This window comes from Engystomops pustulosus, chromosome 2 (assembly GCF_040894005.1).
Source record: "Engystomops pustulosus chromosome 2, aEngPut4.maternal, whole genome shotgun sequence".
In the NCBI taxonomy this organism is placed as follows: Eukaryota; Metazoa; Chordata; class Amphibia; order Anura; family Leptodactylidae; genus Engystomops; species Engystomops pustulosus.
The window spans coordinates 126,283,815-126,299,006 of NC_092412.1; the positions used below are offsets into that span (position 1 = coordinate 126,283,815).

The window sequence follows — 15,192 nt, forward strand, 5'->3', positions numbered from 1 at the left end:
ATATTTTCCTTGAAAACATAAGAATGCACTATTCAAATGTGGATTTCCATATGGAAATAAGGCCAAATCTACATTGTAAATCAACATATGAAAGTGCTAGAAGCAATTGTGTGTTTTAAACATTTTTTCTGTATTTAGTAACCACATATGCAGAGCTGCACCAAGGTATGCCTACCTAGACACAGATGTGCTGTTCACGGTGGAGTCCTTGCATCACAGAGAAATATAAAGCACAGAGTGCCTTCCAAACTACAGTATTGATGCTGTAATATGTATTCACCATTTCTCAGATAAATATACGTAATTTAGACTGCAACAAAAAGGAAAAATGGCTATATAAATCTTTACCCATTGTATGTTTGATGATGAATGGGGAGCAGAATAAAAGCAGTGATATTGTATTTTCTCCTCCTAACTCTATAGTGCCACTAGATGTACCACAATAATCTCACCCTTTTATATCATGAGATCCATGTATTGGTAGAGGTGCAGTTTGAGCACAAACAACCAATCTTTTTGTTTTGCTTCCTTCCAGAAACAGAAGTACATCTGTATACAGTTTTTTCTGGTATTGAAGCCAAGTTCTATATTGTAAAATAGATTTGAGCAGTGCTATTAGGACTAGCGTGGTGCTAACTCCAGAAGCCCATTTTATCTAGTTATATTCTTTTCCTCTCTATCCAGGTCTGATATGTGCCCCATATTAGGCTTGAAGTGCTACATAGCCAACATATACATTTGGAAGCAGCTTATTTTCTTAATGTTATAGGAGTTTTTATAGTGTTCTGCTTTGACTGATTATATTTTATATATAATATATATTTTGGGTGCCAGAACATCCTCTAGTCTGGTAACATAACACAGGCACAGGACAGTGATTCATGAACACATACAAACATTTATTTTAAATATGCAATGTAGCTATTCATATTAAATACAGCCTATAAGCAAATCTTGGCAGTAAAAACAGCTCTGGCCAACCCAATAGTCTAGTAAAAGCTGCATAAAATGTGCAACCTGCTTTAAAATAAGTTGTTTTGTGGGCCATTACTAGTTACAAAAAACATAGTATATTGTGGCTATTAACCTTCAGTCTTCCCCACCCCCATCACGATTGTAATAAATTACAAAGCTTTTTTTTTATTCGTTGGCTGTGTGAGTACGTATTCTGCCAACAACTTCACAAAATGAATAAAAACTCATGTCACTGTACTCCAAGTGGTAACAAGATGGCTTAGGAATCTTTCACCTTAATACTAGGTTCATATTATGTATTTTATGTTCCATGCAGCAGCTTTGGAGGCTGCACTTTTGCCCACATACTATTTTCGAGGAAAAAACGCTGCCAGCCTCTGCTTTTTGATGGGAAGGATGTGTATCTCCTGGGAATTCACTTTCTTCAGCTTCATGCCTCTGTTTTTCACTGGCTTCCGTAAAGCGTCAGTATTCTCCCTTACCTCGGCCTGACTCTTTACATCATAGTTCTGCATGACCGAGTCCTGTGGCAGATCTCTCTTAAAGGAAAAGTTTTTTGTTGAGACACCAGACAGTCCTTTTATTTTGCCACAAAATATGGCGGGGACAGCATCTTTTACAGATACAATGACTTTTGCTGTTTGGGAGCTACTCACCAGCTCAATGTTGTTGGACATCTTCGGCTCATAGCTAGCTCTACCACTTGAATCAGAAACCCATTTCTGCTGGCGCAAAACATCAGTAGTGTTGGTGCAGATAACTCGACTGTCCTGTTTTTGTTTCAGTTCATTATTAATAAAAGATGGGTTAAATGTTGTAGTAGTGATGTTCTTACAAGTAGAAGGACTTATAGGATCACATTGAGAAGCAGTTGTTCCAACTTGAGTACTAGTGCTTGCACATCTTTTGTGCACTGGAACAGAAAGATCTAGAACCCCATCTTCCTGTAGCATCTCGGGACTTGTGTCATTATTATTGACCAGTGGCTCTGTTTTCATTGAAAGATCAAGCGCTTCATTTTCATTTATTTTAATTACAGAATGTCGATGGAACTGTGGAAATTCTGTTTTTGCTGTGATTTCAAAAGGTTTAACTTCTTCTTTATCTAGGTTGGTTTGAGTGGCTTTACAGCTTTTTAGGATTTCTGTTGGCTTTGAAAGGTCCATGTTTTCTTTAAAGTCTTTGCCGGTCTGTGGCACTGGTATCGGGATTGGAACTGGGATAGGTAGAGGCACTGGTAAGGGAACAATCACAGGATATGGTACAAGGAGGGTTGCAGGTGGAACCAAAGGAGATAAGGGGGAGCTGAATACTTGAGGGGGCACAGAGTTAATATTAGCTGATGCATAATCTGGAGATGAATGACAAGGAGAAGGTGTGCCTAAACTTGGTGGTGGAAACAAATCTTGTAGCACAGCTGAAAATCCAGGGGTTTGAAAAACAGGTGGAAGTACAGGTTCCTGTACAGGAGTAGAAGTCTTCTGGTCTAATATTTGTGGCTGACCAGCAGTAGTTGTAGCTGCAGTAGTTCCTGGGAAAAGGTGGCTTTGGATCGTAGGGCCAGGGCATTGAGATGCTTGAGGCAACACCAATGGGGAGTTCAAGTGCTGAAAAACATGCTGCTCCAAAAGCACAGGTAGTGGTACAGGACCTTGCGTTGTTATAACATAGGGTGTGCTGCTGCTGTTTGTGTTCATTTGAGGCGGTGTACTACCTGCCAGCTGCCAGTGTATTGGCAACACAACTGGGCTCTCACCCAAGCAAATGGGCTGAAGTACAGTTGCAGCTACTTTCAGTGCCATCCCACTCTGGGAATCTGATGAGGGGCTAAGAACAGGGGCTGCTGGCACAGTCACAAGAGGGGAGAGTGCTTTTTTCATCAGACCGGAGGGATTAATATTCCAGGCTTCTGCAGTGATCAGTTGTGCAACTCCGTTCTCCAGTTTGTTTGGAATACTGGAGGGATTGCTATTCAAGTCCATTTGTAGGTCTGGTGTTTCTTTATAGAGTTCTTCCATTTTCCTGCTGCTTTCCCTTTTGGGCTGTTACTAGTGTTTACATTGCACTGTATGATCTTTTGTCTGTCAAGTTAAGCAGGAGATCCATGCACCATCTTTGGAAACAAAAAGTGAAAAAAATTAGAATCTAAATGTTGCAGAATTTTTTCACAGCGATAAATGTAGAACACATCAAACAATGTACCACAGGATTCTTGTATTCCAGCAATGGATAAACTATAAAGCCCCATAAAAGCAGTTTACATTGACGTCTTGGGGGTTTGAGTATTTATTCTCTGATTTATCTGGTCTCCTGTCAAGGCCACTTTTGAACAAAGAATAATGATGGATGACATACTAACCCCTTACTGACACGCACCATAGTACAGTACGCGTCGGGAACCCACACAAAGCTATGTACATGGAAAAATAACACATTTATAGATTTTTTTTTTAAAAACTGGAATCTCAAAAAGAAAGGCAAGTCATTAAGGGTATAAAGGGAAAGACATCATGTGGATGCAAATAGCAATTTTGTGCTTTTGACCTTGTCTGATAAATACCTTCTTTGCCACCTGTTATGTATATGATGTGCACCATAAACCTTTAGGCCACCTAGAGAATGTCATGCAGGTACAGGTGCATCTCAAAAAATTAAAATATCAGGAAAAATGTGTTTTTTTTTCAGTAATGCAATTCAAAAAGTGAAACTCGTATTATAAAGAGTCAGTACAAACGGAGTGAAATTTTTCAAGTGTTTATGTTAATGTTGAAGATTATGGCTTACCCAAAAGTCACTATTACAATATTATGTCAGACCAACTGTAAAAAAAAATGTTGGCCAAGTCCTATTCTTTGTTGTCTATGGGGGTAGGGAAAATTACGGCTGACAGAGTGTGTCATCCTTGTGCTGAACATATGGATGGGTTGCTAGGTAACAACTATCATTTTTTATTTTATTTTTTTAAATACAGTCTTCTAAAACGGATGACACAAGGGTAGACACAGGTGACTACTGTGCAGCCACACTGCGGAGACGCAAGGGAAATTCTGTTGACACATGGCCTTAAAAAAGTGTCAATTTGTGTAAAGGAGGCCTAACCCTAGGAACTGAAGAAGGTGGTAGAGCCCTTCCTTAGCCCTGTTCATTTCTTGAGATATTACTGCTCCTTCCACCCCGGCTGGCTGTGTGATTCTGTACGCGTTCACCACTTGAAATGCTGGTCTACACCAAGTTAAGACAGTGCTGTCAAGCAGCTCTCATACCACAACACTGCACACAATATCCTGAGCGGAATGTTATTAATCTCCTGCTGAAGAATGAAGAAGCCGTCATATTAAACTAGACACATATCACAAATTAGCATTGTAGTTACTACCAAGTCATGCATGTGACAGATGCTGCCAGATCCTTGCAACGAAAATGGATGAAAGCCTTAAACTTGGAATTGACCTTTTCATTGTTAGTTTTCAAAAACGATGTTGACCTTCAGTAAATGCTAATCCAGCTCCTTTACTAATGCACACGTCTCTCCAGAGTGTGTCCTTGGATTTCATCCTGTTGAATGTGTATTCTAGAATATACCCGATACACAACTGAGCACAGGGGAGTAGACTATAGTATGTTGTGCTGAAGAGATTGTCATGGCTGTCACACTTTGCCTGATATGCATACCTTGTTGACACTTATTTTAACTTATTCATTGATTGGGGCAAAATAGATTTCCTTGCATGCTGCTTTACATATTGTGATGTTGCTTTTATATTCTACAGTATGTGAGACACATCTACTCTTCCTGACTCGCATATGTTTAATTTCTTAACCTCTACACGCACCTACACGTAATAGTACGTCTTCACGTTCCAGTACGTCTTCACGTTCCATTACGTCCCACAAACTGAGCCGGCACCAGAAGCATCGGCTGCCAGCTGTCTATTACAGCTGACACCGCCCTCTAACACTCGCGATCAGAACAGTGGCAATCGCAAACGTTAACACCTTACACGCTGCAGTCAAGCATGACTGCGGCGTGTAAAGGTCTTCTCCATATGGATCAGATCCTCCGTGCCACTTGGCAGGGAAACCGATCCTTTTCTGGGTAGCCCCCAGGTCTGCCGAGTACCCCGGGGCTACCCAATGTCCTGAGCAGTCAGATCCCTTCCGGGTGTGACTGTAAACTGTCTGTGCATGTGTCTGCATGGTATCACTGAAAAAGACAACTCGGTACATAAAAAATGAGCCCTAAACCAGCTCTGTCAACCAAAAAATATAAAAGTTATGTCTCCGAATAGATGAAAAATCTGATGTAAATACTTTTGTGTAAAAACTACAAAAGTGCTTAAGGAATGATACCTTTATTGGCTAACCAGAAACATTATATTTGTTGCAAGCTTTCAGGGAACACAGACCCCTTCTTCAGGCATGGATACAAATGAAGCACTGAGAGAAAAACACAATATTTGAGGGATGTTACAATAAGATAATTAGTAAACATGGTGAGACTCAATTAAGATAAGCTGGGGCAATAAAAGTGAAGGTTATGTTACACAGAGAAGGGTGATGGGGAGAGGGGTGGCCGAGGATGGCAGGGGTCTGGAGTTAGTCTCTTGTGGGGGTTGAAGTGAGTCCATGTAATGAGCCATAAATCCAGGTGCAATATTGAGGCCTTGTGTCAGTGACTGGAAGGTCATCATCAGTTTGAACTCCCAGGTTTTCCTTTCTCTGTTGTCCTTAAAGTCACCTTTCAGTATTAGGACCCTTAAATCCTTCTCACTGTGGCCTGGTCCAGAAAAGTGTTTTTATACTCCTGTTGTGTGTTGGGGATGTGGACTGTGCTTGATGATAGAGCATGGGCACAAGTCTTGCATCATTTGTCGTGGCAGGGAAAAGTGCCCATCTGTGTTGGTGGTGAGAGGGCACTTCTTACCAGGAGATTCCTCATGTTTGGCGGCTGTTTGTAGGCAAGGAGGGGTAGGTCCAGGAATGTATCCTTTAGCCTGTTGTCCTTATAAAGAATGGCTTGGAGATCTGCTGCAATTTTCTTCAAAATCTTCATTTGGGGGTTGTACATGACCACTAGGAGCACTCTGCACTTGTCCTCTTTTGGTATTCCAGCAGGCTGCTCCTTGGAGTCCTTGTAGCTCTGTATCTATAACCAGGGGGCGATACCCCTGTTGTAAGAATGTTCTTCTTAGTAATAGAGAGTGAGGATAGAGAACAAGACCTTCTAAGTATTTACATCAGATTTTTGATTCTTCCTGGCTTACACGGTACGTCTACAATTTTCTCAACATACTATGACAATGGAAGATACCCCAATCTACTGAACACAAATGGATCTTAAGAACCAACTAAAGAAACTGGCACAACTGAACAGTGACATCTTCTTCTTATCCAGATGCAAAAAGGAGAATCTTATCCCCAAAGGCCTGATGATCAAAAATCCAACTCAATATGCTTATAACACTCACTTTTCACAGAACCTTTGCTACAGATGTTTTGAACGACTACGGAATCACCTTATTGGATTTTTCTGCAACAAGAAAAGAAATCTACAAAATAAAATTAATTGTATGATGGACACAATTAAGGATGAGAGCAGGTCTCAAAGAACAAGGAAAGAAAAATCAACATCACATCAAACATAAAAATTTTATCTAAAGGACTGATATTTTGTCCCACAAAACCACTTGACAAGGTACAATTCTTTTATGACAAAAGTGAGACCACATTACAGACTGATGCAGGACAAGAAACATCAAGAAAGAAGAAAAAGTCTAATTGGACCCCACAACCCAGATTTAATCAAACCTTAGATTACTACATTAAAATCCAACAAAGATATTGTCATCAAACCAGCAGACAAAGGTTATCAACACTTCAGATTACATTCAGGAAGCAAACAGACAACTTTCTGATGAATGATACTACACACCATTGAGGGAAGATCCCACTGTACAATATACTAGAGAACTTACTGAGATCATTAATGGCTTTGACCCAATATCTGACTCTCTACTGGACTTAATACCAAACACTACCAGAATAGGTACATTCTTCATGCTACCAAAAATACATAAAGATGGCAATCCAGGGAGACCAATCATTTCTGGTGTTGGAACCCTGACTGAAGGTATCTCTGGCTGGGTGAAGAACATTTTAAAACCTTTAGTGAAGGAGACCTAGCTATGTCCAAAACACCACCAACATCCTCTGCAAACTTTCCAACCTGGGTCCACTACCAGATGGCACAACATTGGCAACTATGGATGTTGAATCCCTCTACTCCAACATCCCACATGAAGATGGTATAGGTGCCTGTAAATACTTTCTGCAGAAGAACAACATGGCCACAGAACCTGTCCTACAGATCATCAGGTTTGGAGGAGTTTCTAACAACCTGCCCCACAAAGCCTCTAGCATACTTCCGCTATATTGATGACCTGCTTATTATCTGGTCGGGATCTGAGGATGAACTGTTGTCTTTCCACAGAAGTTTTAACAAATTTCCTACCATAAAACTCTCTCTGGACTACTCTACAGCTAAGGTACATTTCCTGGAACAACAGCATACAAACTACAATTAATCAAAAACCTACAGGTCGTCCAGCGTATACAATGGAACAGTTTTCATCCAAAACATATCAAGAAATCTATTGTCTACAGCCAAGCTCTGAGATACATCCGGATCTGCACAAAGAGTGAGGATGGAGAACAACACCTTCTATCACTAAGAAGAACATTCTTACAACAGGGGTATCACCCCCTTGTTATAGATAGTCAGATCCACAGAGCTACAAGGATCCCAAGGAGCAGCCTGCTGGAATACCAACAGAAAGAGGACAAGTGCAGAGTGCCCCTGGTGGTCATGTACAACCCCCAAATGAAGATTTTGAAGAAAATTGCAGCAGATCTCCAAGCCATTCTCCATAAAGACAACAGGCTAAAGGACATATTCCCGGACCTACCCCTCCTTGCCTACAAACAGCCGCCAAACATGAGGAATCTCCTGGTAAGAAGTGCCCTCTCACCACCAACACAGAAGGGCACTTTTCCCTGCCACAACAAAAGATGCAAGACGTGTGCCCATGTTCTATCATCAAGCACAGTCCACATCCCCAACACACAACAGGAGTATAAAATCCCAGGCACATTCTCCTGTAGATCCTCCAATGTTGTGTACATGATACTGTGCATGAGGTGTCACACAAATAATATATACATTGGGGAGACGCAACAAAAACTGCAGAGCAGGATGAACTCTCACAGACACACCATAAGCAAAGGAATGGACACACCTGTGGGAAAACACTTTTCTAGATCAGGCCACAGTGAGAAGGATTTAAGGGTCCTAATACTGAAAGGTGACTTTAAGGACAACAGAGAAAGGAAAACCTGGGAGTTCAAACTGATGATGACCTTCCAGTCACTGACACAAGGCCTCAATATTGCACCTGGGTTTATGGCTCATTACATGGACTCACTTCAACCCCCACAAGAGACTAACTCCAGACCCCTGCCATCCTCGGCCACCCCTCTCCCCATCACCCTTCTCTGTGTAACATAACCTTCACTTTTATTGCCCCAGCTTATCTTAACCCCTTCCTGACATTTGACGTAATAGTACTGCATCGCGGGTGGTGCGTTCCCGCAAAATGCAGTACTATTACGTCATGCTTCTGGCACCGGCTCCTGAACGGAGCTGGCGCCAGAAGCTGCGGGTGTCAGCTATATATTTCTCCGATCGCGGGTGTTAACCCGTGACACGCCGCGGTCGCGCTGACCGCGGCGTGCAAGGGGCATTTGAGAAGAATTGGACCCCCCCCCGCGACTCTTACCGGGGGGGTCCACTGCTCCGATCGCAGCCCCGGGACTGCCAGTGCCCGGGGCTGCGCGATCCTCTTCTGTGAGCCGGGTCCCTGCCTTCTAGCAGGACCCGGCTGTAACACACTGAGCATGGGCAGCATGCTCAGTGTGTTACATTACACAATGTAATACATCTGTATTACACTGTGTAATGTGAAGAAGAGCTTGAACAAGTGATCAGTGGATCACTTGTTCAAGCTAACCTGTAAAAGTTGATAGAAAATGTTAAAAACATTGAATAAAAACATTTTTTAATAAAAAGAATTAATTAAATAAAGTTAAAGTCCCCTAAACACAAATATTCCCATACACATGCAATAAAGTGAAAAAAACACAAAATAGCCAAAAAACCCCACATATTTGGTATCGCCGCGTGCGTAACAATCCGTACAATAACTCAGAAACATTATTGGACCTGCTCGGTGAACGCCGTAAAAACAAAACCCGAAAAACACGCCAGAAATGTACATTTTTCATAAAATCTCTACACAAAAATGTTCTAAAAAGTGATCAAAAAAAGTTATGTGCACAAAAATGGTACCACTGAAAAGAACAACTCAACACATAAAAAATAAGCCCTAAACTAGCTCTGTCAACCAAAAAATATTAAAGTTACGTCTCCAAAAAGATGGCGATGCAAAAACAAATGAGATTTCCTCTATATTAGTTTTTATCCAGTAAAATTGTAAAAATAAATGAAAAACTATATAACTGAGGTATCACCGTAATCGCAGTGACCTATAGAATAAAGATAATATAGTATTTTTAGTGAACAGTGTACGACCCCCAAAAAATATGAAAAGAAAGTAAACCAAAATTGACAATTTTCTTTTCACCCATACATTCAAGAGTTAATAAAATCTCATCAATAAGCTAATGACCCACTAAAATAAAGTATTTGTAAAGTGCATCTCATGTCGCAGAAAATAAGCCCTCATATGTCCAAATTGCCAAAAAAAATAAAGATTGTATAGCCAATAAAAAGTGACAATGCATAATCTGCTCTGAATGGCGCAGCTCCCCCCTCAATGCCCTGGCGAGTGCCCATAAAGCAGGTTACCACCACATATGGGGTATTGTTATACGCAAGAGGGATTGGGTATCAAATTTTGTGGAGCGTTTTGGTATCTTATCCACTGAGAATTTGTACATTTTTTGAAAAACACATTACCCCGTATATACTCGAGTATAAGCCGAGACCCCTAATTTTACCAACAAAAACAGGGAAAAACTACTGACTCGAGTATAAGCCGAGGGAGGGAAATGCATTGGTCAATCCCCCCCCCAATAGTATACAGCCTGCCAGCCCCTAGTAGTATACAGCAAGCCCCTAGTACTATACATCAGCCACCAGTAGTATACAGCAGCCCCTAGTGGTATACAGCAAGCCCCTAGTAGTATACAGCAAGCCCCTAGTAGTATACAGCAGCCCCTAGTAGTATACAGCAAACCCCTAGTAGTATACAGCAGCCCCTAGTAGTATACAGCAAGCCCCTAGTAGTATACAGCAAACCCTAGTAGTATACAGCAAACCCTAGTAGTATACAGCAGCCCCTAGTAGTATACAGCAGCCTGCCCCCACGGACCTTAAAAAAATAAACTTAAATACTCACCCTCCGATGTCAGCGCGGCTTCCCGATGTCAGCGCGTCCCGTCTTCTTTCTTCTACGCGGCTCCTCTTCATTCTTCCAGCCATCTTTTCTTCTAGCAGGCGCATACTATGACGCGGCCGCTGCTGACGTCATAGTATGCGCGGCCATGAAGAAAACATGGCCGGAAGAATGAAGAGGAGCCGCGTCAATGCCGGAAGAAAGAAGAGAGAAGAGGAGCCGCGGAGAAGAAAAAAAATGTAACTTTCAAAATTGTATCCGATTTTGTTTTAACCCCTGTAAAACAATTAAAGGGTTAACAAACTTCATAAAAGTTGTTTCACGTACGTTGAGGGGTGTAGTTTCTATAATGGGGTAATTTATGGGGTTTTATTTTTATTTAGGCCTCAAAGTGATTTGAAACCTGAGCAGGTCCCTCAATAGCAGGATTTTGTGTTTTTTATGAAAATGTGAAGAATCGCACCTAACGTTCAAAGGCCCAAAACATCCTACAAAAATAAGAGTATGCCTAAAAAACCATGTCCACATAAAGTAGACATTTAGTGAATGTTAGTTATTACTTTTTTTGCGGTTATGACTATGTATGGAAAAAGTAGAACATTTTGAAGTTCGAAAATCAAGAATTTTTCCAAATTTTCACCAAATATCTGATTTTCTCATAAATAAATGCAAAACATACCACCAAAATTTTTCAACTAACATGAAGTACAATGTGTCACGAGAAAACAATTTTAAAATCACTTGGATATGTTAAAGCGTTCCAAAGTTATAACCACTTGTAGCGACACAGGGCAGATTTGAAAAAATGGGCCGTGTCAGGAAGGTGAAAAGTGGCTTCAGCGTTAAGGGGTTAATTGAGTCTCACCATATGTACTAATTATCTTATTGTAACATCCCTCAAATGTTGTGTTTTTCTCTCAGTGCTTCATTTGTATCCATGCCTGAAGAAGGGGTCTGTGTTCCCTGAAAGCTTGCAACAAATATAATGTTTCTGGTTAGCCAATAAAGGTATCATTCCTTAAGCACTTTTGTAGTTTTTACACAAAAGTATTTACATCAGATTTTTTATTTTTCCTGGCTAACACGGTACGTCTACAATTTTCTCAACATACTCCGAATAGATGGGGATATGAAAATAATAAGATAAGATAATAATAGGTTTTCTTCAGTAAAATTGTAAAAATATATAAAAAACTATATACAGGCGGTCCCCTACTTAAGAACACTCAACTTACATACAACCCCTAGTTACAAACGGACCTCTGGATATTGGTAATTTATTGTACTTTAGTCCAAGGCTACAATAAACAGCTATAACTATTATCAGGCTTATGACAACCCAACATTTTTAAAATCCATTTGTCACAGAGACCAAAAAAATTCTGTCTGGGATTACAATAATAAAATATACAGTTCCGACTTGCATACAAATTCAACTTAAGAACAAACCTACAGACCCTATCTTGTATGTAACCCGGGGACTACCTGTATATGAGGTATTACAGTAATCATAGTGAGCCATAGAATAAAGATAATGTTATTTTTATGGTACAGTGTACAGCCCCCAAAACTTACAAGATGAAAGGAAACCAGAATTTACGATTTTCTTTCCCTACATACGTTTAAGAGTTAATAAAATCTCATCAATAAGCCAATAACCAACTAAAATGAAGTATTTGTAAAGTGCATCTCATATCACTGAAAATAAGCCCTTATATGTCCAAATTGCCAAAAAATAAAGATTGAATACACAATAAAAAGTGACTTATAATCTGCTCTGAATGGCGCAGCCTCCCTTCGATGTCCTGGCGTGGGCCCATAAAGCAGGGTACCACCACATATGGGGCATTGTTATGCTCGGGAGAAATTGGGTAGCAAACTTTGTGGAGCTTTTTAGTATTTTATCCACTGACAATTTGTAAATTTTTTTGAAAAACACATTCATTTAGCCAAAAAAATTTAAATTTCAAACATGCACACAATTTTGTTTTATCATCTGTAAAACAAGGAAAGGGTTAACAAATTTCATGAAAGTTGTTATATATACTTTAAGGGGTGTAGTTTCTACAATGGGGTTATTTATGGGGTTGTGTTTGTGATTTGCGTTTTTTATGAAAATGTGAAAAATCTGAAGTTCAAAGACCCATAACATCTTACATCTTACAAAAATGAGAGGATGCAAAAAACAAACAAACAAAAAAAAAACATGTCAACATAAACCAGACATTCGGTTAATGTTAGTTATCAAGTTTTTGTTTGCTTTTTTTTGCTGCTATTTTTTTTCATAAATAAATGCAAAACATACCACCAACAACGTGTCACGAGAAAACAATATCAAAATCACTTGGATATGTCAAAGCTTTTCAAAGCTATAACCACTTATAGTGACACAGGGAAGATTTGAAAAAAATGGGCAGTGTCAGGAAGGTGAAAAGTGACTTTGGCGTTAAAGCATGTTTCGAAATCAATTCAAGAAGAATGCAGAGAATAAGCGTCTCTGAAAATGTTAAATTTGCCAAGCAGACAATCATGCACTTTATAGCAGCACTTTTAAGGTTATACTACACAGCACAAGCTCTTGTGTGGTTCATCTGTTCCTTCTTTGACCAAGTAACTACAACTGAGAAGGATTTGCAGGATACAAGCTGACTGGTTTACCACCACTGTACAATGCCAGGGTGTTAAGGCTCATGCACACGAGTAGTAACTGTGGAAGTGTGCTAGCCGTATTTTTTACAGCTAGAACATGTCCTTATTCACAACTATGTGCTAATGCAGAAGGCAGTGGAAGAGCCACTGTACATGAACCAAGATGTAAAAGATAGCGCAGGTCCTATTCTTGCTTGAATTTATGGCTTAGTCATGGCTACTCATGGGAATCCATCTGCACTCGTACCAAAAGATCCCGCCCTGGTGGGATAACATTGCAAATTGTCATCAGTCCGTGAGCAGTGCTAACCTGCCAATAACACACTGGGTTGCGGGTAATCTTTGCTATAAGAAATAAGCTGTGCTTGAAAAAGGAGGAACATTGCCAAATCTTATTTAAATGTTATTTTCAGTTCCCTTCTAGACTTGTATAACCTACAAACTGGTACTACAAGGAACCATATCTCAAGGGAAAATTACACAATGCTGATATACCAATGCAATAAATCTTCATCAAATATGAGAGATATAAATAGTCATCAGGACCTAAAATCAATAAAAATCACAAGAAGTTTTGGTGGTCATGGTCCAAATGATACATTAGACAATACTATCTACAAGGGTTTTCCCATGAATGAAAATGATTCCCATGTATACACAATAATGAAAACTCCTTACTTTACAGTTTTACTCTGTGGTCTGTGTAAAAATTCCAGAGTGTGGGCATGGACTCTCTAATATCAATGTGAGCTGAAAATGTGGTTACATTATCAGGGTACAGGTTTATATACACTTTTATTTAGTTTCTGAACTTTCTACTAGTATCTCACACAGAGAAAAAGAGAGATTAGAGATGATGAGATACATGAGATGCATATAACCCACTATGAAACACTCGATAAATGAATTAATCCAAGCACTCCTTTTGATTTTCAGATGCCAGAAAGTGATATTTATTTACAAGAACGTGATCAGTTGGTGACGTTTCGGCCTATCACAGGCCTTTGTCAAACACGATCACTGTGATCGTGTTTGACAAAGGCCTGTGATAGGCCGAAACGTCACCAACTGATAACGTTCTTGTAAATAAATATCACTTTTTGGCATCTGAAAATCAAAAGGAGTGCTTGGATTAATTCATTTATCAATTACATTGGGGTGGGAACCCTAATCCTTATCAGCACCCACTGTCGATGTGCGACCGCACAAATCAGACCACTATGAAACACTGTCATCACTGCTAGATCTCAACTACACACACACACAGTCAGCTCGGCTACAACTCCTCCCCCTTTTAGATTGTCTCCTCCTGATGTTCCTTGCTGGCAGGATGTGTCTATGAGCCTCTCATCTTGTAATGCAGGGGGGAGGGGCAGAGGGAGCAGCGATAGTGCAGTTTGTTCAAAAGATTATCCGAATAAATCTTAATCTGTTTTGAACATACTACACTATCGCTTCTTAAATCTTTTCTACAGTAGCCCTATAATTAATTGAGTGGTTACAAAATATAAGAAAACGCAGCAGTACTGTCTGAATAGTGGTCTATTCTCATCCAAATACCATTTGTGGGGAACTACACCAGAGAAGTTCCTAAGGAGTGAAAGTGGAATGAAACTGTGGATTCGCTGAAGGACACATAAAAGACACAAAAGGAGCTCCGGTCAGACTGTTTTTATTTTTTACTATTTGTTGGACGTGGGATCGGTCCGTGACTGTGAGGTAGCTCCCAATAGGGTTTAGTGTGCAACTCAGAATATTCCAATTTATCCCACAGGATGAAAGTAAAAGACATTCCACTCTTACATGAAAGGATATATCTATGTTAATAGCAGAAGATTTAAAGTTCCGACAGAAAAAAAAAAATCACTGGAATGAAATATTAGCCCAAAAAATTACAAAAGTCTCACAATATTCCTTCTACAGAGAGTACAACATGGATTTATGTTTGCTGTGAAATCAGTGGCTTGAAAATCTGATCTAGGATTTCTCTTCTTGTGCATTGTTATATTTAGCAGAAAATTACAGGGATTGGTAGAGACGGAGGAGTTTTTTCAGCAATGTGCTCTTCACATCAAAGGAAAATCAGTCATGGTCA

The 15,192-nt window shown here is 39.9% G+C and overlaps 1 protein-coding gene across 1 annotated transcript in view; it reads right to left on the minus strand.

Annotated features, from left to right (window-relative positions):
* Positions 1 to 878: 878 nt before the first annotated feature.
* The window catches only part of RAI2 (retinoic acid induced 2), a 36,044-nt gene continuing 21,730 nt past the window's right edge, over positions 879 to 15,192 (minus strand). Inside the window, exon 2 of the mRNA XM_072136308.1 lies at positions 879 to 3,088. Coding sequence (XP_071992409.1) covers positions 1,323 to 2,993 — 1,671 coding nt within the window. The 5' untranslated portion in view covers positions 2,994 to 3,088 and the 3' untranslated portion in view covers positions 879 to 1,322. The remainder of the gene's footprint in view (positions 3,089 to 15,192) is intronic.